The 24,657-nt window shown below is 36.6% G+C and overlaps 1 protein-coding gene across 2 annotated transcripts in view; it reads right to left on the bottom strand.

Annotated features, from left to right (window-relative positions):
• Positions 1–21,490, bottom strand: part of LOC114366754 (fibroblast growth factor receptor 3) — a 166,659-nt gene extending 145,169 nt beyond the window's left edge. For both annotated transcript variants that reach the window (XM_028323722.1, XM_028323723.1), the window contains exons 1-6: positions 21,391–21,490; positions 20,408–20,552; positions 14,402–14,579; positions 4,557–4,822; positions 3,968–4,005; positions 1,901–2,067 (exon numbers count right to left, since the gene is read on the bottom strand). In XM_028323722.1, the coding sequence (XP_028179523.1) occupies positions 1,901–2,067; positions 3,968–4,005; positions 4,557–4,822; positions 14,402–14,579; positions 20,408–20,552; positions 21,391–21,417 (821 nt within the window). In that variant the 5' untranslated portion in view covers positions 21,418–21,490. The remainder of the gene's footprint in view (positions 1–1,900; positions 2,068–3,967; positions 4,006–4,556; positions 4,823–14,401; positions 14,580–20,407; positions 20,553–21,390) is intronic.
• Between the last annotated feature and the right edge of the window lie 3,167 nt (positions 21,491–24,657).

Genomic DNA, 24,657 nt, shown 5'->3' with positions numbered 1-24,657 from the left:
TTTCACAATACATAATTAATTAATTATATAGGTACTTATTGGTTGTAATTCTTGTGACAATATAAATATATTAATTCTTGTGACAATATAAATATAGTAAAAAATATTAATAGTGACAATTTAAAAATTATGTCATAAACTGCATTTAAACATGAATTTGATTTATTGTTTGTTAAAAAAAATGAATTTTAGCGAATGTTTTTCGATAATAAAACGCAAATCCAGGAAACGTTTTTATACGACCGGTCACTTTTCGGTCTTCATGGAATGGTCATTCATTTTCGCTCCGCAACCCCCCCCCCCCCCCCCCCCCGTATGAAGGTTACTTTTTCTTCAAAAAGGTTACATTTTTTTATATTTCTGGTCATTTCTGACAAGACCCGACTGGCAACACTGGTACGGATCGCTCGCAGTGCGTGCGAGGGCGATGTGTTGATGTTTGGCGTGGGGACGGCGCCGGCGAAGAACACGTCTAACACGTATAAATACTAAAATAAGCACTGTCAATGAAAAAGTACCAAAATATGCAATAACGCTATAAAAATAGCATTATATGCGTTTGCATATGCAATAATGCAAATGCATATAATCCGATGTCTAGTCATAATGTAATTCGTGACACCCAAAGTGGCCAAAAAGTCGAGTAAAAGTTGACAGCACGTGTTGCGAACTTTTTGGCTAATTTGGGTGTCACTAACATTTGACGCTGTACTCATAACGTCAGAATCCGTCTGTGTTGGACGCTAATATAAAGTAACAAAATTATGTATTAAGTAGGTATAATAAAGAATATTTTTCTCGTAAGCTAAAGCGCCTTGAGAGGCGATCAAAGCGTGTTCTTGTCATACACACAACTTTCGGATATTAGAAATGTCCGCATTCTCATTCTTATGGGAATAACATTCATATTACATTGGATTATGAAAGTACCTAATATAAGATAATTTCATTATTTTTCTTTGTGATCAAATGATAATCATTAAGGATGGCATAATATAAGATGGGTTTGAGTCGGTATACGTAGATGGACGGAAGAAGTAGGCTTTCAATTGTTTTAGAACACTTTTTAGGAAAATCATAACCCTTCTTCCGGCACAGTCAGGTAAAAATGTTGAAAAATGTTGAACACTTAAAAAAAACATGCTGTTGTAAAAAGCCTCTCCTTCCAGAAGTTTTAGGAACAATAAATAGCATACATTATAGCAATTTTAGTACGATTACCTATTAATGTTTTCAGGAGCTTTTTTGATGACTAACAATAGCAAGTATTGTTGTCATGTAGATAGACCTACGCTTCACCTTCTTAGGCTTAGAGGTGACACCTTTCCACGCTAAAAATGGCGTACAGTTGCTTTATGTAGGTACTTACACTAAAAGTATCTTTTTGTTGTCAATGGAAACGAACTAGTTAGTACTAATATCGTTCTTAATCTTATCACCGTTAGATAACATATCACTAGCAATATCCGTAGTAAATATGCACCCGGATCAGATGCAATAAACACGTAAAAAACAATAACACTCATAGATCCGTAAAAACAAATGATGACGTATACGTTTTACCTATAAAAAACAAATGAGCATCGCAAGCTGACTAAAGTACTATCGCCAGCCAGCATCTTGATTCATCATTCAAAAATAAAAACCCTGCAAAATTTTCATTTAGGTCACAATCAAATCCAGCAGCAAGACCTAAGACTAGGTGCAGACCACCGATTTTTAGTTGGCCGATAGTTGGGCCCGATTTTAATTTGTATGAAGAATCGGCCAAATCAAATCGGTGTAATGTGCGCACTTCCATACATGTCCATACTGATCAACCGCCGGACTAAACTATCGGCCGACGAAAAATCGATGGTCTGCGCCTAGGCTAAAATGAATCTTAAATCAAAGTACTCACGGTCGAAACTGCAGCTTGAACCACGCGGGGCGGTGGCGTAGCGGGGCGAGCGGCGCGGGCGCAGCGGGCCGTAGGGCGGAGAGCACACGCTTGACTATGCGCGCGCTCATGGCAAAGATGGCCACCATGGCCAACACGCATAGACCGCCGAAGACGGCCCATACTAGCTGTAAGGGAAAATAATAGTTAAAATACGTTGATAACTTTTTTAAATTACCACTTCACGGGATTTATTGCAACAATATCTTATTATCAATATCTTGTTGCAATAAATCCCGTGAAGTGATAATTTTATAGTAAAAATGCAACATAATAGTTTAAAACTTTTTAAAAGAAATAAAAGTGATCATGCTGGGATTAGCAGAAGTTTTTTCCCTTTTTTTTGGCGGGAGAGGCATTACATTGCACCCTGAGAGACACCCTGTATAAGGCTCTCCCTGTCATACGGACAGGGCCTACCAAGGGTCTACGTAAACCTCCCTAAAAAGCCCTACAAAGCACGACCTTCTTTTATTTTTATCTAGACAATGCCTTGCCAACAAGATTCTTGAGGTCGTAGGTCCATCGAACAGGGCGTCCTATAATACGTTTTCTGAGAAGTGTTCTCCAAAGGCGAACCTATTTACTTATCGTCAATTCTGAAAAAAAATCTATATTTATTCCATGAAAGTATATTTACTCCTATCACTCGGAGAGAATATATTGTGTTTTATGCAGTAAAATAATACAGGATGTCCCAAAAAGTAGTGTCAAGCCGAAGCCCAGAGGTAAAGCATCATTAGGTCTACCGGAATCACCGCAACTTTTAATAGTTTTTGAGTTATATTTTTTATAACAACATTATAGGATTTTGGTTTACATTCGTGTTATGGGTAAATACATCAGATAGGCCTAGTACTCATCTAATAATAATAAAATAATCAGACATAGACCTTATCTATTCGCGCCAAAGTGACCAAAAAAGTGCCTAATCACAGAAATTTATAACAATCATAACTCGAAACCTATCAAAAATCGCAGAACATACATGGGGGTGATTCGGATAGCCCTGTGATGCTTTACTTGTAGGCTTTGGCTTGACACTACTTTTTGGGAAACCCTGTATATTTTTCACCTATTCCTGGCTGTTTCAGAGCTCAAAGCTATTTATATCACTATTAATCAGCCTGTACACTTACAATAGTCGTATATTAGACAGGGAAGTCATTTATGATCCTTCAACTAATAATTTATCTTATTTGTTACCTCGTAATCCGATCTTCAGTAGGTAATTAGTGAATTTGATTTTCATTAAACAATCGCAGAAATACTTTTTAATTAAACATTCCCCAGAATTTAATCACGAAATTAATTAAATTAGCAAGTAATTAATTTTAATCATACCTTTCACATTAGATACAAAATCATGTATACGTTGTACATAATAACAATATAACCTGTATAAATAATAGCTTATGTGGAGTGTAACGTGTGAAGCATAAGTAGGTTGATACAAAATGAGTTTCAGCTACTTCATAATAAGGATGCGAAATATTTTTAAAGGTGCAATGAAATAGAAGTTGATTTAAAAATATTTCTGTCATTAGTTTGCTTTAATCTTAAGAAGGCATTTTATTTGTGAAGCCCTTTTCAGGGCCCGTACAAATCCAAGTACATATAACTAGTTTTCCCTAGCAAAACTATAAGAAACTGACACTTTTGTCAGCCTTTTGTTATAACAAGTTTAATACAATAGATTTTCAATAACTATCTGTTTTGTTTCTAGTGTTGAGTTGAGATAATGAAAGTCGATTTCACGAAGTGGAGAAATACATAATGTTTTAAAAAGTATTGGACTCCGTTAAAATATTGATTGTAAATAACACTGTACGATGACGTAACAATATAAAACAATGAAAATTTGATGTAGCCGCTGGCTTATCCCTTTGTTCATATTTCACATTATCAATTAAAAATATTTCCAAACCAATATTGTTTATTACCCACTACCTACTCACTATCGACACAAAAGTGCCCGTTAACTATAATAAATAATAAGAGTAATTCTAAGAAAATCCAAATACTTACGTAAGTACTGAACTGAATTTTGTGACCTTCCGACGGATCTGAAACAAAAATTAATTAGTCACGCTTATTTTAAGGCAGAGGGGAAGGAGGGGTGGCATGGAGGGCGGTTGCTAGCAAAAGACAGTAACAGAGGTATTTACAAGGTGTGGCTTAAAATATCAGTGGAATAGGCAATTCTCGTGACGGTAATTACTTGAAGATTGTTATTGGGCTTTAAAAATACATTGGAAAGAAATTGCGGTATTGTATGATTTTAATAAAATAGGCCATTAAGACACTGTTTTTACTATCATGTGTGAACTGCGAATAAGGTTTGTAATGAGAAAAAATAAAGGGTCAAAATAAAGGCCTTTTGATGTAGGGTGATAGGCTATCGACAATCCCGATAGCCACCCTAGTTTATCAGCTCTACAAAAACCGTGCTTACTTCATAACACCATTAATAAATTTTAGTGTATCTATCAATGTTGCACATAGGCATCAGGTTCTAGATATGAATGAGAGAAAAAAAGAGATCCAAAAATATGAAAACTTCTTTTAAGAGTAAGATGTAAAATAGTAAATTCTAAATGTAAAAAAGTAAACTCACCATAAGCCGTCGCGTTCCCCGCTGGTCCCACACACCCTCTATCATCCATAAGGTTGACACGTGCCAAAAGTTTGACGTCCAGCACTATACCCCCGTCTCCCCCTCTCCCCGCAGAGGCCCTTTCGAGCCCCTTCCCGTTAATGGGGAGGATGAGCCACCGTGGCCCGTCCCCGTCAGCCACTCGGCCATCGGCGTCCACTGGTTTGGTTATTGTGTTCGCGAACCACGGCGCTGGATGCGCGTCGGTCACCATTTGTTTGCCTATACTGGAATAAATGGACCTGTTAGATTGTTTATATAATAATGGCCAAAAGGCTTGATGGCAGTGCTGTAACTAGGTTCTTGTTTTTCGTAAGAATAAAGGATAATTCTGGAAATTAATGCTTGTCCGTCACTTGATGGTGATCACCAACGCCCAATAAAAAAGTTGGAGAAATTGTTAGCACATGAGAAGTTGCCAAAACTTTGCCTGTATTTTTTATTCTGTGCTTTCGTAAAGGCCTCAATGTCAACTGATGTTAGGTAAGTATGTTGAATGTTTTCAGCAACAAACCTCTACCGTTAAAGCAATAACCAGTGCCTTAGACATCATAAACAAAGCAAAGTCCAATAAGGAACACGTTATCGCCGTTTCTTTAGATATTAAAGCTGCTTTTGATCACGCTTGGTGGCCAGGTATTTTCAACAGATTGCGCTCCTTGAACTGTCCTAGAAATCTGTATTATTTACTTTTGAATTATATCTCTGATCGGAAAGTAACTTTAGGTTTCGGTGATTGCAGTGTCAGCAAAACTATGACAAGAGGCTGCATACAGGGTTCAGTATGCGGCCCCAGCCTATGGAATTTAATCCTAGATGAACTGTTATTTATGCCATTGCCTTCCGGATGTTACCTCCAAGCATATGCAGATGATGTTTTATTAATTGTTCACTCACATAACATTCAGCACCTAGAATCATCTACCAACTTAGCACTAAATAAAATTTTAGAATGGGGTGAGAGCGTTAAATTAGAATTTGGACCATCTAAAACACAAGTGATTGGATTTACTAACAAATCAGAATATTGTAAAATTAAAGTTCATGGACAAAATAATAATATAGCCTTTGTAGATCAAATTAAATATCTAGGGATTATTATCGATAAACGATTAAATTTCATTAAGCATTCTCAACACGCAATAGATAAAGTTAAAAAAATATTTTACAAAATTGTTACCTTTGTACGACCCACATGGGGAATTCATCCAGAAAATATCAAAATAATTTATAAACAAGTCATTGAACCCATTATTTCTTACGCAGCTAGTATCTGGTCTGGAGCACTCAAATATAAATGTGTTCGAAAACGCCTACTTTCTATACAACGGCTCTTTGCGATCAAAATTGTTCAAGGCTTTCGTACTATCAGTACTCCAATATCTATTAGTCTAGCTCAATTAATACCATTGACAGCTAAAATAACAGAAATAGCTAATACTGAAAGAACTAAAATTCTTGGTACCACAACAGTTATACCTGAAGATGTCTCTATAGAAACTCCTGCATCCACAATAGAACTTCTCCATCCATCTTTAAGACCCTCCATCAATTTTCAAGAAATTTCCTCCGCTGAAGATGTAGATAAATTAAATACTAAGGAATATTGGCAAATTTATACAGATNATTATGTCAAAGGATATTTAATTTTATTATTTGTTTATTCACTATTTGAAGATTACGGTTTAATCCAACTTACGGCTTGTTTTTACACTGTGGCGTCATCGCGTCGCGCGAATGTCAGCGCGAGTGTCAGTGCGAGGTGTGCGGGGGCTGAGGTAAACGAATGCACGGCATCGAGGCGGTAAATCCTAGCCTTAACTACAAACGAAAAAATCTTAAATTTTATTATCTGATTAAGGTCTTGGGGAAAAGCGCCTAATAGATTTGCCATATAACAATTTTATTTAGAAGAGATAAAATATTTAGGTAAAATATTTTCTCTACTGAAAAAGTATTTTATCAGACTTGTGAAATACTATACCCAAACTAAAACTCGTTAAATCTTGAAATTTAAACGGGAAAGTAAAACTTTTTTCATCCCATAGGCAACAAACCCGATATGCACATCATTTTGATGTGTTTTTATTCGGAAAAAAAATCGGGGAAAACTGGAACTGCCCGAAAAATTGCAGTAAAAACTCCTACACAGTAAAGCGAAGCCGACGCGTCTAAAAATTCAAATGTCACCTCTCATTACAAGTTGTTTTATACCGGCTGCACCCATTTGTGGCCGAGAATTACACCGAACTAAAAAAAAAACACATTCAATTGTGAGCTCTAACAAAAAAGTGGAAGGTTTCATTTCGATAGAACGTCCCACGAAATGTTTTTACTACCGCACCCCTATTTATTTCGTTAGCCGGCCGCTCTTTGTTGCTCAAATTCTTTAATGTTGGTTTTACACAATAACCACGTTTCTGCATATTTTTCGCGGATAAAGCCGAGAAATTCTGGTGAAGAAAAACACGGATGTATTCCGCAGTGAATGTGGTGTGTGGCGAGGCTTAGCGTGAGCGCGCCAATGATGATAAGTAACGAAATGTATTTAGGTCTCTCTCTCACTATCTCGCTCGTTGGTTTTTTAAATAATGTTTTACTTAAACAATATTTTAAATCAAATCACTATACCACCTATGTTGAATATTGTGTTGGTTTAGTCGTTAGCATTATTTTGAAAACCATCTCTTGAGATTTCGTACAGAATATTTTTCTTACTTAATCATAATTATTAATTAATGATTATGATTATTATGTTTCTTTTTCATTAAGTTTCTGTAATGAAAATTGATTTAAAGGCAGGCAGACACAATAATTTATGTGGTAAGATACATTATGAATTGATCATAGGGAAAAATATGAATACCTTACCAATAACATGAAATTGAATACCTACTTATCTTGATCGAATTTTTAGCATTGAATTTGTTTCTCATTTGGATTAATTTAACATTTTCCTTGTTGGTTTTAGAACTAAAATTATTTTAAAATTCATTTGATATGCGACGTAACAAACATGAATTTTTTTCACTGCTCCGCGTTACTCAAAATTGGAGCTCTGACACTAAATCGTTTTAGCGTGAATTAAGCTTTTAGTTTTTCAAACGAGAGCCACGACACGTGCAATGATAATTTTATGCAATTTATGTGCATAATGAAAACGTTCTGAAAGGAATATTGTCGGTGTTAAATTACATTTGTTTAACTCGTATGCTTTATGGAAAGATCGTTTTATGTTATGTTAAGTTTAACTTCATTTTGGCAGATGTGATCTTTACCTGCATAATAAGGTGCATGCTTTACTCGTATGTGTGCAAGTTTTACATTTTAGTTTTCTGTTTGTACTCATGTAGCCGTGTGGTGACGGCAGAGTAGAATACATTTGTCACCAACCCCTACTCTTCCCGCGGGTGTCGTAAGAGGCGACTTAGGGACTACACATCAAACAGAGAATGGGCAGCAGCGCTCTCTGAAAAACATCAATCTTTTAAACTGCGATCTCCAACCCGCCTGCCAAGCGTGGAGATTATGACAAAACCCTCCACTATAGTGGAGGAGGCTCATAGTCCAGCAGTGGACTGTAAAGGGCTGTTTGATGATGACTCATGTAGGAGTGTATATCACAGTTACGACAAACAAAGGTGGTACAAACGTAGTGGCGACAGTACGTTATGCCGACAATCAATGGTGCGACTGCACACTAGCTCGACGAACGTTAGCGCGACAGAACGATGGGGCGACAAACGACAGAACTTACTGGGAAGTTTGTTTTGATTGTGTTTGACTTACCTACCCGTTAATGTGCGAGCGTTTGCTCTTCTAACCCGTCTTGCCAACGAGGCGAGCGTAGACCAAATCCATCAATTACATTGGTATAGGTACAGAGCATTTACTGCTATTACAGTAAATTGGAGACTAAGACCCGATGATGATGAAAATTCTTCCGAAAAAATAACTCAAGTTGATAGATTTTTCCATAGTAATGATGGCTTCTCGTTAAATTACTTTACAATTCGACATTTGACTATGAATTCCAATGAGATTTCTAAAACTGTCCCTTAGTAAATGGCTAAATCTATCTTACTTAACAGGTTTGTACGTTTGTTTACAAGATGTAATACCCAGAACTACAAAATAGAAAGCTATAAATATACAAAACGTATGTCAAAGGCTTTCCTGTATGCTGGGAATTATGTATGCATTTCCCGAGGGAGGGGCGATATTTTTTCTGTGACAACTGGAATTTACGGGAGATAGGGCTGTTAACCTTTGAAGTTATTTACAAGGAAAAATTACTAAGGTTAGCCCTCAACTTTTATAATGTAGCCCACTTTTTCAAGTTTCTTGACACAATCCATTGACCTCAAATTGATAAAGTAAAAGTGAGAATAACGAGAGTAAGTTCCAAATTTTTAGGCTATAAAAATATTAAAATAGGGCTTCTATGATCAGTGCCTCGCAGCGATCTGCTCTACTGAGCCACTAAGTTCTTGGAAAATAAATGAATTTGTACTGTAAAAGAAATACCTATAGTCGCTGTTTAGTTTGGACGTTTAGATAGACAATAAACAGTTTATTTATTTTTTTAAATCTGTCAGACTAGTATTGAAATAATTGTTATTGCAACAATGCAAAATCCACGAATGCCTATGTCGAGACTGATCTTGTGCAGTTGAGAGCACATCAGTCTTTACATTTTTGTTACAAAGTATCATCAATGCATTACCTACCATTGCTTAGGCTGCTACAAATTTAGCTTGATGTCTGTCGTTTGTACATTTGATTGACTATATATGTTACTGTAAAAGCTCGAACTACGGTTAATCTTAAGATTTAAGTGTAAGTCTTAGGATTTACCGACATGAGTTGGTAAATGTAAGTATTTCTGAAAATATGACGATTTTTTCGAGCTTTTACCATTCGAATTCAATAATTGCTAGGTTTTACCTCTGTCAGCTGGTAGATGTTGGTTTTAGGAATAAAACAATGAGTAATTCTTAATTACTTACTTTCATCAACTATTAGACAAAACAGGTACATAGTATTATAAAGGTACCTATCATATGATAGTAATAAGTACAAACTAATACCAACTTGTTTAAATTATTTGCAATCATTTATTTTTCTTGTGTTTTGGTGTTCACATTTTTACTGTTTCCTTTTTTATTCCTTCTGACTCATTACCAACGATGTTGTTTTCGTAAAAGTTTACAGAACTTTTAATTAGTAAGATTATAACAAAAATGACGATGGTATGGACGAAATGTGAAGTGGAAAAAATCGGAATTATAATAACCCAGCATTGATAGTAGCGCATACCTGTAAATATCATATCTAGCCTATCTAGGACACTGAAATTTTTGTACTGCATGCATCCTTATAATATTATAAACGCGAAAGTTTGTGTGGATGTTTGTTACTCTTTCAAGCTACTAAACTGATTTTGATGAAACTTTACAGTATTATTGTTTATAACCCAGAATAACATATAGGCCATAATTTATGACGATCTGTGACAAATTAAATTTCACGCGGGTGAAGCCGCGGGCAAAAGCTAGTATTTTATATGACATGATCTTACGTTGCTAAAGAAAAAACAAGGCAGTGACATCATGGTTTGTTTAATTGTATTAAAATGAAAAGTGATGCCGTGGTCTTTCTTTTTAGTTCTTAAATTGTTCGTACATTTAAACAATACAAAAAGGCTGCCCTCGTGTAATGCGTAGATAAGACCGATCGTTACCTGTCAAAAATGCTTGTTTTGTTTTTCAACATTTACCGTGCCATTAATGTAAATCCTAAGATTTACCAACGAAATGGTGGTAAGAGTTCGAATCGCAAACCTTTTGGGACATTTACCATTAGGAATTGGTAGATCTTAGGTTTTACTGGAATATCTTAGGATTTAGCAATTTTTTAGCAATTCGAGCTTTTACAGTAACATATATACGCTATCGTTATTAAAGGATCAGGGAAACCAATGCGATCACACTCGATCAGTCGGCGATCAATGATAGATCAATGCATTTAAGTCTGATTGCCATCGCTGCACGCCGACTTTGACTGAACCTCAAGGCGTATTTCAATTATTTTCATATGAATACTATTATATTTTACATAGTAACATTTTAATCGAATGTGTAACCGCCCTAAACTACACTACCGACTTTGACTCAGAGGTCAAGTGTTAATAATAATAATAATTATAAGCTCGCCTCTAAGAGCGCTTCAAACACTCCACTGGCTCAAGCTTTATTAGAATTTCGCGAAATACGTATTAATAGGAGATCATTTAAGATTTAAATTAAAGACTTCAATTAATGACTTTCCTACTAATAATAATTTCGATATTAGATGTTCTTACAACTTATATTTAATTTTGTCTTTAGAAGAAAAAAAATAAAAAATAAAAAATATCCTTGGACATTTTACACTGCGCTTCTAGTCCCAAACTAAGCAAAGCTTGTACTATGGGTACTAGACTTTAGAAGGAAGAAATAAAGTCTAGTCTTAAAGAAAAACGTTTCAATATAAGGGCGCTTCCAATTTAGACGTTTCGTGCTGGATATTTGCTGCGGGCTTGCCGTGCGTTTGCAAGATTGCAGACTAACTATTGGTAATAATTATACATTTTATTCCGACGCAGTTGTCATAAATAATTTACCGCGTGCGATCTTGTAAACGCATGGCAAGCGCGCGACAAACGTCTGGCACGAAACGTCTCAATTCAAGCGTTCTTAAACAAGGTATTTGAAGAAGTCGAGAATTTCATTTACGAGTAATCTGTCTTCTTTAGTAGCGCCAATTATTTTTTAGTCTTCTAAAGATTATGCCCTTAGATTAATAAAGCCTAGAATGTAGGTATAGTAAGCGCAAGAAAAATGAGGCACTTCAAATTAGACCACTTAGCTTAGATTTCCCCATACATTCTGACAAGTGACAAAGTCAAAAACAAGAAAACGTACCTATCTATGTAAAGATGACATAATACGTTTTTGAATCACTTAGACGTGCTTTAGACGAAGCGCTTAAATATAAAGACTATCCATCTAGGTGTATTACCTATGCCCGTTTTCGCCATCAATCCCTAATTTTTAAGTGACTCCTATGACAACAAAATTACTGTTATTTATTACCATAGGGGTCACATAAAAAAAGGGATTGATGGAGAAAACGGGCGTTACTCTAAGATTGTTAAGAGGTACTTAAGAGTATACCGAGTACCTACTATAAAGTCTAGATTATATGACGACACATCCTCACCACTTAGCGCAATATTAATCTACACGTCTCCCAACACTTGAGTGCAAAGTTGCTTAGAACTTTCACGCGGGCAGCTTTAAAGTGCTTTCTTAGATAGGTCTGGCTTGTGTTAGAAAAGCTTAAGATTTTTTACTATTTATCTTAGAGCATACATTTTCATCGTAATTTGCAATGCCCTAGGGGGCTATGAAGGCTTTTAGAAATAAGACAGATTACTTTATAAGTTTAAATTAAAAGGTCGTTATGTTCGTTCGTTCGCTTCAGCCGAAAGACGTTCACTACTGGACAAAGGATTTCCACAAAGACTGGCCCTGCGACGCTCGCATCCAGGCACTTCCCGCGACCTTCACCAGATCGTCGGTCCACCTAGTGGGAGGCCTGCCCACGTGCGTTTTCTGACTCATGGTCGCCACTCAAGAACTTTCCTGCCCATGAAAATGAAATTAAAATGAAAATGAAAATGAAACATCTGTTTGATAACAAGGATGACAAAATGTATCACTGTCTTACTGAGTGCGAAATACTTAAGGCTCATTGGAGTGCTTGTGGCTTAGTAGCAACAACATAAATCGCGGTCTAGAATAGATGGGCTACAGACGATATTTATTGGAATTTAACAACAAGCATTTCCGTACTACTTCTTTTTACTTACACCCAATCTGAACTGCTGAACTGCATAGTGATGTATTGTTTTGAGCTGCTTCAGTAATGGTAAAACCTGCGCTATATGATATGCTTATTTTGCTTTTTATGCGCCTCAACGGCACTATGTTCTTCTCTTCCATTCTGGGACTGGGTTAAACTGGTAACTGGTTAAACTGGGACAAACGTTCAACGGTTGGAATGTGCAGTGCCTCTACCATGAGTTGCCATCGAAAACTTGTATTCGTATACTACAGTCGATAGAGTTTAAACGTGGATCGATGAAGTTTGCATTAAAATCATACCATGAGTTCAATTACCGTATACTTTACTCGCCAGCGATAATTCGATGGTTTTGTGATGTCATGTTGGTGAACATGTTAACGTATCCAACTTCACACTCTATGAATGGATGAATGAAAGAACGNAATCCAAAAAACTCTACTCTACACCAGATAATTGCGCGTACACTAAATCCTGGCTCCCTTCGTATGAAAATCTTATCGAGTTCATATCACATATCAAACCCTCCTTTTCTATTACTCAGTTACTCACAAACCACGGATACCATAAAGAATACCTCCACAGATTCAAGATTACTGACAATGACACATGTCCCTGTGATAATATAACCACCCAATCAATGTTGCATCTCGTTCAGGACTGCCCAAGATTTCAATCAACAAGACTTAGCCATAATATAGTTTGCCAAATTTACAACATCGACCCATTCAATTTCCAACAAATTATAACCAAGCAAGATTCCATAACAACATTTACCACCCACATTGAAAACATAGTTAGCAACCTAAAATCTTTCAACAATTAAAATCCTAAATCACGTAGGAGAGAGCAACGCGTAAACCGATAGCGCCGCGCTCTCTCTGAAATTAAAAATGCCCAAATTAAAAAAAAAAAAAAAAAAAAAAAATGTTTTCAGAATTGCAGAGATTATTGATGTTGCTCTTTTTTATTGGACTACGTAAATAATATTATATTGAGCCTACAGGTCTTTTTCTAATTAAAATTTTTATCTAATAATTTTATCTTGTTTTTGTCTGTGGGCTTGCACACAAGCGAGTTTTATTTTTCACAAAATGAGATTCGTTTTCTTTCAAACTTCAAACGTTAACTTTTCTTAGAGGGGTGATATTTCCAATAACACAGAAATCGTGTTATGTTTATTTATAGATGAAAATAATATTTCCAAATTATACCAATGGATTTCCATTCAAAATGTATGGCCCTTCTTCCCCCATTTGGAAATTTGTGAAATCTGTTGTCGATTGATGTCTACGTCCTAAATTAAATCAATTTTGGCCTATATTATTCATTTGTGAACTTCCTAGACACAAAAACTTGTTGTGCGTTTTTGACAGATTAGCCAAATAGTCGATCAATTAGCAGTTGGAGTTTATTTTATGCATACAAAATGCAGACAAAACATGTAGGCACTACTAACTTTTCCTAACAATTTGCTTATGTCAGTCTCTATGGAGGTAGAATCATAAACTATGTCCAAAAGTCTATGTAATTTCCTATGAAAGGAGTAGAGGCCACTGAAAAGCGTGGGACGTCCACCCACAAGATGAACAGACGACCTCATAAAGGAAGGCGCTGGATGCAGGCCGTTACCAACCGGTAAATATAGAAATCATTGGGGGAGGCCTAAGTTCAGAAGTGGACGTCAATGATGATTAATTAACCCTTACCTAACTACATACATACATAGCTCTGTTTCAACAAGTCCCTGGGCAGCCTTTGAGGGTACTTGGGCTTGGGAAGCACCCAGATAACGTTCACGAATATCTCCCCATGCATCACAACCGTGGCCTCCCAAACCTCAAGAATGTGTAGTAAATTATGTAATACCTACATAATAAATATTAATTAACCCTTACCTAACTACATAGCTCTGTTTCAACAAGTCCCTGGGCAGCCTTTGAGGGTACTTTGGCTTGGGAAGTACCCAGGTGACATTCACGAATATCTCCCCATGCATCACGACCGTGGTCGCCCACACCTCGGGAGCAGGGAGGCGCGGAGAGTGTGCGCAGGAGCACACGCCTGAGACGCACTCTGGAACAAATGGTAGAGTTAGTTCTATGATCTAATGACAGGGTAACAATTTGGTAGAGTTACTTCTGTGGCAGGGTAAGCCGACTCCGAGTAACGGGAATGAGTGAGGGCAGAAGAAAATGAAGAAGAAGTCCTGTGGTCTGATATTTCTTAGAAGAAATTTATAGTAAAATATTGTTACGAGAAGTTATGGTTAGGTTCAATGGGTAAAATATTTATAGAGACTGTAAATTTTTTCCAATAAGAGGCAACGTTGTGAGAAAACAATGTTTTACTTTTCTTTTAAACATGCAAAAAAAACAAATATTGAGAACAAATTGTACTCAAATTTCCTTTCCTACTTTGTTACCAGTATTATTTATTTACTACCCGACTGCTGAAACCTAGGATAGCCCAAAACCCAACCACTGAAACCTGCCAACCGCTCATAAAGGTGAGTAGATATTTCAGCATTCATTTGTAACAGAACACCAAGCTGTTACACACCCTTTCCAGAGAGGGTATGCCTATTAGCACGATGAAATGTTTTGTCACGTCACGTCAAGATTGTCGCGTGAATTTGCGTGACATCACTCCGATTACACGTGCAGGATAAAACAAACACGTTGGGGGAAATTTTAAACAAAACATTTGTGTTAAAGAAACCTTATCATTGTTTGTATAATCATGTGAATACAAGTTTGTTTCCTTGTTTTTTTTATGATAAATAATAAATTGTAATCAACTTCATAAAAAAATCCCAAACACGGTACATTATGGACCTCTCTCATTTTTTCAATCTCGTTATATTAAGTTGTTACTAGTGGGTCAAAGTTATAAGTGTCGTTTCGTTGCTACTCGTGACTTTAAGCAACAAATAGCCTATTTGACACTTTATTCGGAGATTGTGAACGAGGCCCTAAAATTGGTGTTTAAACTGATCTTTTAACAAAATTGTTGTGTAGATATCTCTACCGACAAAATAATATAACAATAGTTAAATAATACAGAAGTTCACAGGTTTGCTAGCAAAATAATACGTTGAAAAGTGTGGTTAGCAAAACCGACTCGACGAGGTAGTTCTTGATTTTACCAACTTTGTTGTTGAGAACAAGAAAAAGATATTCTTACAACTTTTATTGACTCAGCCTACCTAGACGTCTAACTCGTACCCTAAGTTTCTGGAGAACTTGGACCGCGGTTTCGTTGCTATGAAACTCCATTTCGAAATTGGAATCCATTATTAATTTTAACGAGATGTAGGCCCTGCAGGATTTGAAATTCATTCATACGCAGCGTGAAAAAGTTCATGACACAAGAGGGCCAAAAAGCAACCTTAAACCTTATTCCAATTGTATCAAAGACGTTACTTTGGGTGTCACGAACTATTTGACGCTGACTGTATATAGATAACTAGTGGCCGCCCGCGACTTCGTACGCGTGGATGCCGTTTTACCCCCTTAGGGGTGGAGTTTCGTAAAATCCTTTCTTAGCGAATGCCTACGTAATAACATCTGCATGCCAAATTCCGTCCAGTGGTTTGGGCTGTGCGTTGATATATCACTATGTCAGTCAGTCAGTCAGTCAGTCACCTTTGAGTTGATTTTAGAAACAATACTAACACCACCTAACACGTCAAAAATATTAGCTCTACCAGCACTTCGGAAGAAGCTACAGCTACTAAAGAACTACTATAAAAGCAAAGTCTGCTCAAATCATTACTAGAACAGGACTATTCCCATTTTCCTCGCCCCTTCTCATCACTGCAACTCCTGTGTAGTCAGGATCTATGTACAGTTCGACAGTCAACAAAAACTGACTTTAGAAGACTAGATTAGACTCTACGAAGTGCACCGGGGCAACTAGTAACTGGTTTATTGAGGTACAAATAAACAGTAAACATTTCAATCTGAATTAACCTTTCCAAACACATCCCTGGCACAAATACTTAACATCGAGGCCAGTGTTATGTATTCTTTGGCTCAATTTCCAGATATAATTACGTATCCCATGACGTCCGGCTACACAAACGGTTCAAAACAAAAGCAACAACCCACAAGATTACACGATGTTTGTTTAAGCTCCCGGCGACGCATGCGCATGGAGGTAAACACTGATTAGCCTTATGTACATTGTAATAAGGATCAAATTGGAGCAGGTTTTGGAAAAGTTAAAATAGATATTAGGAAACAATAACTTTCTTTGTACGCGAAAGATCCATGTTTGGAGTTTCAGAATCATCAACATTATCATTCCAGTCAAAGGTAATCAAATCAAGATCTCCCGCTTCTTTGGTCCAGCTATTAAGATCGTCAGTCCATCGACTGACTATTGCTAAAAATAATATTAGGCTCCTGTCAAGGGTCAAAGACTCCCCACTACGTAGACCGACGATCTGGTGAAGGTGCCAGGATGCGGGCGGCGCAGGACCGGTTGTTGTGGAAATCCTTCACACACTTGACCATCACCATCAAAAATAAACTTTTATAAATTCTTTGCTTTTATTTCTAAAAACCTAATAGTCATTGTCAGTACCTTTACAATTCTAAGCGAAGTCTAGATAATTCTAAGCCAATTACCACCAAAATTATGTCAAAGAAAATAAATGTTAATTATCTCGAAGAGGTCTCTAACTAATGCAAATTGTGAAATGGACAAGCTTAATTTGACAAAGTATTTTTAACACTAAAATAAATAAGTCTACTCTTAAAAGTTTTGAGGCGATGTGTCTGGCACAGGGATTAACTTAAAGTGCCCTCTATAGTACTAATTCATATTGATTTTTAGAAAGATCACAGTATAATTAGACTTTATTTTACTTTATCACAGGTTTTCCGTAACATAGCAGTCAAATAAACACCCTTTAAAATGTTCATGTCAAAATATCATCCGTCTCATTTTTGCAAAGGTGAGAAGTCGATAAACTCCTTCATTCTTCTGATTAAATCATGAAAAATCTTCAGTAGTTCTTCTTCAAATTCTTTGAAGTTTAAGCTGAAATATAGGCTATACAAGAGTTGCAGTAGTAAGAACAAGACTTGGCAATATTTCTATTGTTAAACACTTCCCCCCATACTAATAAAAAGTTACACAGTTGTTGAACACTGTTTTAAAATGGCATTTCCATAATAAACGTCACTTTAAAACACTATTCAACGAGCGTGTAAGTTTTATTAGTAAGGGTATTTAGTTGCACTAGAATTTCATGAATGTACTTAAGTAGTTTGAAAAACAACATCCTATTAATCGTTGTACACGATGATAGGTCAGACGCATTTAGACTGTATACAATCGGTTAGCGCCTGCTCTCTGCACAGCGTTGAGTGTTGTGTTCGGTCTAATGAATGTTTGGAGATAAAATGATTAGTTACTGATGGATAATTGATCAAACTGTTGTTTAATTTATTAAACTTGTCTGTGCTAAGACAGGCTAGTACGTAATACCTATAATCTTAATAAGTAAGTACGCAATAAATGTGTTTCCATACACTAAGGCCCAGAACAGACGGTGAAACGCAACTGCATCTGCTAGTTACTTTTGAGTTGCATCTAAGTTTCTGCCATAGCGTCCGTTGAGAGACCACACATGACGCGATCAGTTTGAAACTTTCAGTTTCAGTTTCATTCATAAGAATCATCAGAAAGTTGCAGTTTCGTAGCAGTTGCGTTTCACCGTCTGTTCTGGGCCTAAGGCTCGGTTGCACCATCTTACTTTAACTTTGACAAACGTCAAAAATCTGTCAAACTCCATACAAAAAACACCGGTTATCATCATAGTTACGGCCAAAGGTGGTGCAATTCAGCCTGAATATGGCATATTTGAATCAGTAGAGTTCAAAATAAAGTAATCTACACACCTATATTTCAAAGAGGTAGAGAACTATGTAAGTTTGTGAGTTTGATTGTAGAAATATTCTCTGAAAATGATTTTGAAAATAATTATATCACCAATTAGAACGCTACATTATTCCTGTGTGACATATGAGTATAATTAATAATATTGACCTTTGTGTGACTGGTCGAAGTTAACGCGAGCAAAACCACAGGCAAAAGCTTTGCAAGAACGGTAGACAGAGCCGATTTTTTATTTAGGTCGTTTGACAGCAAGTTACTTAACTTTCAACCTGAGATAGACTTTTTGATTAATAATGTAAGTTCTGACTAGCTTGACCCCTCGTCTCTACCCAAAGTCCTACAACTCACAGGTCGTGATTGACTGGAAAGTAATCATGGATACAAAAGCTCCTGAAAAACGATTTTCACGCAGAAAACTTGCGGTTTCAGCTAGTAAATAATAAATACACGTAACTTAGGAAATATTAGATTAGAGAATAAAGGTCTTCTAAGGTGACTTCGAATGTTGAAGGAGACACATAAATGTACTTAACGGTCGTCGGCCCACGGATACGCCCACATAGAATTTTGCCGGAACATCTTACTAATATTATAAATGCGAAAGTTTGTATAGATGTCTGGATTGGGGAAAACTACTGAACGGATTTTGATGAAACTTTACAGTATTATTGGTTATAACCCAGAATAACATACAGGCTATAAATTATGGAGATCTGTGATAAACTAAATTTGTAAAGAAACTTCTTAATGTTTTGAGAAAAGCGAGTATGTTTGTAATTGTAGCTGTTGTTGGTTTTTGGGCCGAATATTTTCTTTGTATAATAAGTGCCTATTTATTAAATAAAATAATGTTTTAGTATTCAGTATGTTTGTCTTTCGGGTACAGTATAAGCTTTGTTAAGCTTGGAATACACGGTAAAGTAAAGTATCCTATAATTATTTATTTATTTAACCAAGTTCGTCTTTCAGATCCTTTTCCAGTATAACGTGGAAGTCTGGATTTTTTTTAGCCACAACGAGGAAGCTCTTGGCCTGTACCTCACCTGATGGTAAGTGACGATCAGGCCAAAGGTGGAAAGCGAGTTTTAATGAATTAATTATTATTAATTAAGCGAGAATTAATGTGTTAATATCTACCTATTAGATACTGTGTTGTTACTTTGTCGGATTGATGATAATATTAATAAAATATTGAATGAATGGAACGTATGGAATCTTAATATCATTATCTGAAAAAGATAAGGTAACATATCTACAAAAACATATCCAATAAACATTATCTTCCCTTTCTCGATTGGATTGCTGCACCAATACGATTGATGTAATTTCGTTTTCCAATTTTCACACGGATCTGAAGATTTGTACGCAAATTGGAATTCAAATGCTTCCAGCATACGTCTCAAGATTTCGACTGATACAAAATGACTACCCATCTTAAAAACGGTTGTTTTCGATGAATGAGTGCTTGTTTTTACCCTTTTCGAAGGAATGCGTATATTATAAATGCGTCGGTTTTTGAGGATTCTTGACAATTGTCAATATCTTATTTAAAATTTCCTTTTTTTGCGTTTAGGCATCGTTGTTCTGTTTTCTTCTTACTCCTTGTATACAAATTTCTCTTGATTAATTAATTTATTGCAAGTTCTATACAAGACAGCTACGGCAGTATAGTATACCCTTGCAGATACTTACTCTTCACTGCCTGGGATTCTTTGGTGTCTCAAGGTGGATCGACATTCGACAACCTCATAAAGGTAGAAGGAAGGCACTGGATGCAGGCCGCTAACAACCGGACGATGTGGAAATCATTGGGGGAGGCCTATTCAGCAATGGACGTCTTGTAGCTAAAATGATGAAGATGATGATGATGATGATGATGATTCCTTGGCGTCCAAACTGTAAATCCTATAAATGAGTTTCAGTGGTGGGAATATGAAGAATGGAAATTGGCGGGATTAGTCCTACCGTTTAATGATATTAAAATCTCTACTCACCATCCAACTGTATGAGCTTCTCGGCTTGCACTCGGCCGTCCCACGGGTGGGCTGTAAGAACCACGGCGTAGGAGCATCCAGGACGCACCGCGCACGACTCTGCTACGGGGTTCGCATATGCGGGGATCAAACACCATTGGACGTCCTGTGGGAAGAACATCGAAATTAGTCACACCATTGGACGTCCTGTAGAAAGAACATGGAATTCAGGGTAAATTCTTCAACCATAAATCCAGTGTGAGTCACGTTAAATTAATCTGAATAGAAATTTAATAATCTTTTTATACACCAGATATTGTATGTGACTTGCTATGATTTCGCATGCTATTTTGAACGCCAAGAGTTGAAAGTTAATAAATTTTGATTTCTAAAATTGTCGGCGGATGCTATGTTTAGCAGACATACGCAATCATTTTTCATCCGTATCAGTTGATTTATTTCTGATTTTCATAAATAGATCGTGTAGGATTATAAAATTACATCCAGATTAATTATAGATACAACAGAGATACACGTAAATCTACCCCATAAATGCCCTCAGGGCATAATTTCTATTCGGTGATGGCGCTAAATTGTAATTTAGTACCAATCAAATTAATAGTATACATACAAGGTAACATCATTATTCTGAACAAGTTCTACTATTGGATTCAATAGTGACAGCGAGAAAAAAAACTGCAGATCCATATTTTGAATCAGTCGCAACTTTTTGGAAGAACAGATTTTTTCTTGCTGAAGCCATAGCTAACCACGTGGCTAATAAGCTGTTTTAACTCATCTAAGACATTAAAAAGTAATGGCGCAAGTACACTATACGGGAAATTGATCGAGACGTATAGTGTAAAAAAAACACGAACTTCGGTTAGTTTCGCCGTGTGTCGCCTGCTTTGGTGTGCGGGCTAGTCGCGATTCGTCTCGGTCAATTTCTCGCAGTACATCCGCCATAAGAAATAAGGAAAATCTGTATTAAATTACATACTTACCCCAGGAATGTTGTATTCATAGCACATAAGTGGCGTCTTGCAGTCTGACGTGTCTGTGACGCTGTGGACTTCCAAGGAGTAATCTCTCGCTGGATACTCTATGGACAAAGTATTTTTAAAATTAGTTCCAGCTATACATGGTTACTTTTAAAACAGTTCCTGAATTCATCATCATCATCATAATTGCACCCATAGAACGTCCACTGCTGAACATAGGCCTCCCCCAATGCTTTCCATGTTGATCGATTGGTAGCGGCCTGCGTCCAGCGCTTCCCTGCTACTATTATGATGTTATCGGTCCACGGGTGGACGTCACACGCTGCGTTTTCCGGTACGTGGCCTCCACTCCAGAACCTTGCTGACCCATCGACCGTCAGTTCTGCGTGCTACGTGCCCTTCCCATTGCCACTACAGCTTGATATCCGTCAGGCTACACTGGCTACTTATGTGATTGTAATAGTATTATCAATCCGTATTATTATCACTAAAATTACACCCAGTGGGATTTAAATCAAAACTTATACGACCATTGCCGGAAAAACCCCTGTATTTACCTATTATAACTCAGTGTTAGAAGACTTTCCCCTAGGACCAAATATTAGATCGAATGTCGATGATACAGACATTGTAATGACACGTGGTAATTGACGGTGTTTCTAAATGGCCTTAAAATATTAGTTGTTGTGGCATTTGTCAGCAGCTTACCTAATACGTAGGGTTTGGCTGAAGGCTTGATCGAGTAACTATTGTCGATATTAACACAGACATTTTTGCCGCAAATTAGCATATTGCAACTAAATATGAAGCCGCCATATTTAACACGTGTCATCATTGGCACACATGTAATGGTTTTACGAGTACATCTATAGAGAGAAATGACACAGCGTAGAGCCACCCGGACCTCGCCAACAGTCAGGAGTCCCCTAAATCTGATACCAGACTATAAAAGCTTTAGACTAGATAATGCCTAAACAATAACTTATTTAAGCAATAGTCCATTCACTGTTTATATAGCGCGTCAGCAGTCGAGAAATTTTACATATTTAGCTTTATACAAGTACTCGTAGGTACCCTTCTTATTGGACTTCAAATGAACTTGTTCAATTATAATAAAACGCTCAATTCGTGAAGGACCAATTAATTTTCAATACAACCACAATTTCATCCCATCGAATGAACTAAAGGCATAAAATGACAATGGGCCGTTATTTCGATAGCGTAGACGTTCAGCAATTCTTAAGTGGTTCTTTCCATTATATTTCAGTTTACTAGCTCAGCTATTTTCCATCTCCACAGTCATGTTACAAACCTTTATAATGCTGTGAAATTATAAGGCAATGATCAGAAAAGAAGCCTAAATGGCATTACGACGGGGATCGTAATAAGTACCTATTCATAATCCAACCTTCAAAATCTCATAAAAAGCTCATACCGCAGTAACAAAAGACGTTAGAACGCTAACTTATATTTTATGTTAGAGCTTAACGCTTGATGTAGCATACAAATGAGCTCAGTAAGTTATAAATAAAAAATAGCTGTAAGAAATCAAGAGTTCTCCCTACAAACTTGTATTTAATTTTCTCTATTTCAGTAACTTTAAGTACCTACCTACTTTAAGTCTTTTGTAGCTTACGGGTTATTGTGTGTTCTTGAAGGCGACCTTTGTCCATCAATAACCCAACCCCGGTTACCTACGTGAGTGCGACAAACGTTACATCGAATTTTGTTTCTTCGAAAACCTTTCTGCGAAGTTACTATACTGCGACGCCTTGTTATATCGATGCCTTGTTACTGCGATGTAACGTTACATCGAAAAACTTTACTGCGAACGATTTTACTGCGAAGCCTTCTTTAATTGACTTAACAGATAGATAAAAAAAAATACATACATCAAAAGAATACCTACCTAATATAATGCATTATGTATTTATTTATTTAAAACATACATGCACTATGCNGGGGGCACTGCCGTGCCCCCAGATATAAGATAATGGTGCGTATATTTTTCACTATAGGAATTATTTAGTAATCCAAGAAATAATATTATAGTCATTTTCTTCAAGCATACCGTTCGCGCTAAGTTTCCCGGTCCGTGGAATGCGCGTGGGGTCCCCCAACCACCATTAAACGCAATTAGTTAGTGGTTAACGCAATTAATGTGTCTTATTTTACGCAAATACACAATATTTATCAATATTAATAAATAAAAAATATTTTCAATATAGTTTACTATAGTTATAGACACTTCTTGTCGAGTGACGTCATATCGCCAGCGGCAAACTTATCGCGCACGGATAGTAAAGTGATGGACTAACCATTCGCGTTAACAACATTACTACAAAAAGAAATAGCAAAAAGCAGAGATGAAATGTAGAGAGTACATTTAAAAAGAAAACTATATCCCGCCGCTTCCTGTGTAGACGCCGGCTTACCCACATCCAGCTTCTTGTATTTTTTGTCTTTTCCTGTGGTAATCCCATTTTCTTGTATTGCCGTATCTTGTGTTATGTAATTGAGTTGCCAACGACAATGTCTCTATCCGGTTCTTATTGCGTTCGCTGTGATTGAGGGGAGTAAAGAATTTCTTTGAAGTGGAACACTTTAAAAGTTTACTGCTGTAATGAAGTTTGGTTGTTTTCAAAGTAGCAGTATGTTCTTTTTTGTTGTTGAGATTGACAGAAAATGTAGGACGAGTTGCACTACCTAACTTTGACCGTAACTTTAACGATAATCGATGTCTTTTATATGGATTTTGCCAGATTTATGACGTTTGTCAAAGTTAAAATAAGATGGTGCAACTCAGCCTTAGAGGACCATAATTTAGTCTTTCCATTTTTCTTCGATTAGATTGTACAGGTACAAATAGAGCTAAGGTATCAATGGAAACATTTAATATTTGACTAGTTTATGACGTCATGAAGACGTGACCCTTCTATTGCATAATTTTAAAACAATTTTAAAGTTTTCACGAAATGATTTTATAAACGCATTCGAAGTTCGAACTATTTGTGATAGAGCTTTGAATATTCAACCGTTTTTTTCTTACTGTCGTCTATTGCTGAAAAACTGAAGCTTTCATACAAAACAACACAAATAAAGACTATCCTAATTGGAGCTTAATTAGCTTAATAAATAGCATCTGAAACCTGAAACTAATTACTAGTGAAACGTCGTGAAGCTCAACGACACTTGAAACTCCCGCGTTCAAATATGAGGCGAGAATGAAGTTTGACACAAGTTCGCCTCCGAAATGTGCAGTCTGAGTTT

The sequence above is a fragment of the Ostrinia furnacalis genome, unplaced genomic scaffold, assembly GCF_004193835.3.
Source record: "Ostrinia furnacalis isolate ACB-3 unplaced genomic scaffold, ASM419383v2 OfSCF0682, whole genome shotgun sequence".
NCBI classification, from domain to species: Eukaryota; Metazoa; Arthropoda; class Insecta; order Lepidoptera; family Crambidae; genus Ostrinia; species Ostrinia furnacalis.
This window is presented reverse-complemented; position numbering and strand designations above follow the sequence as displayed.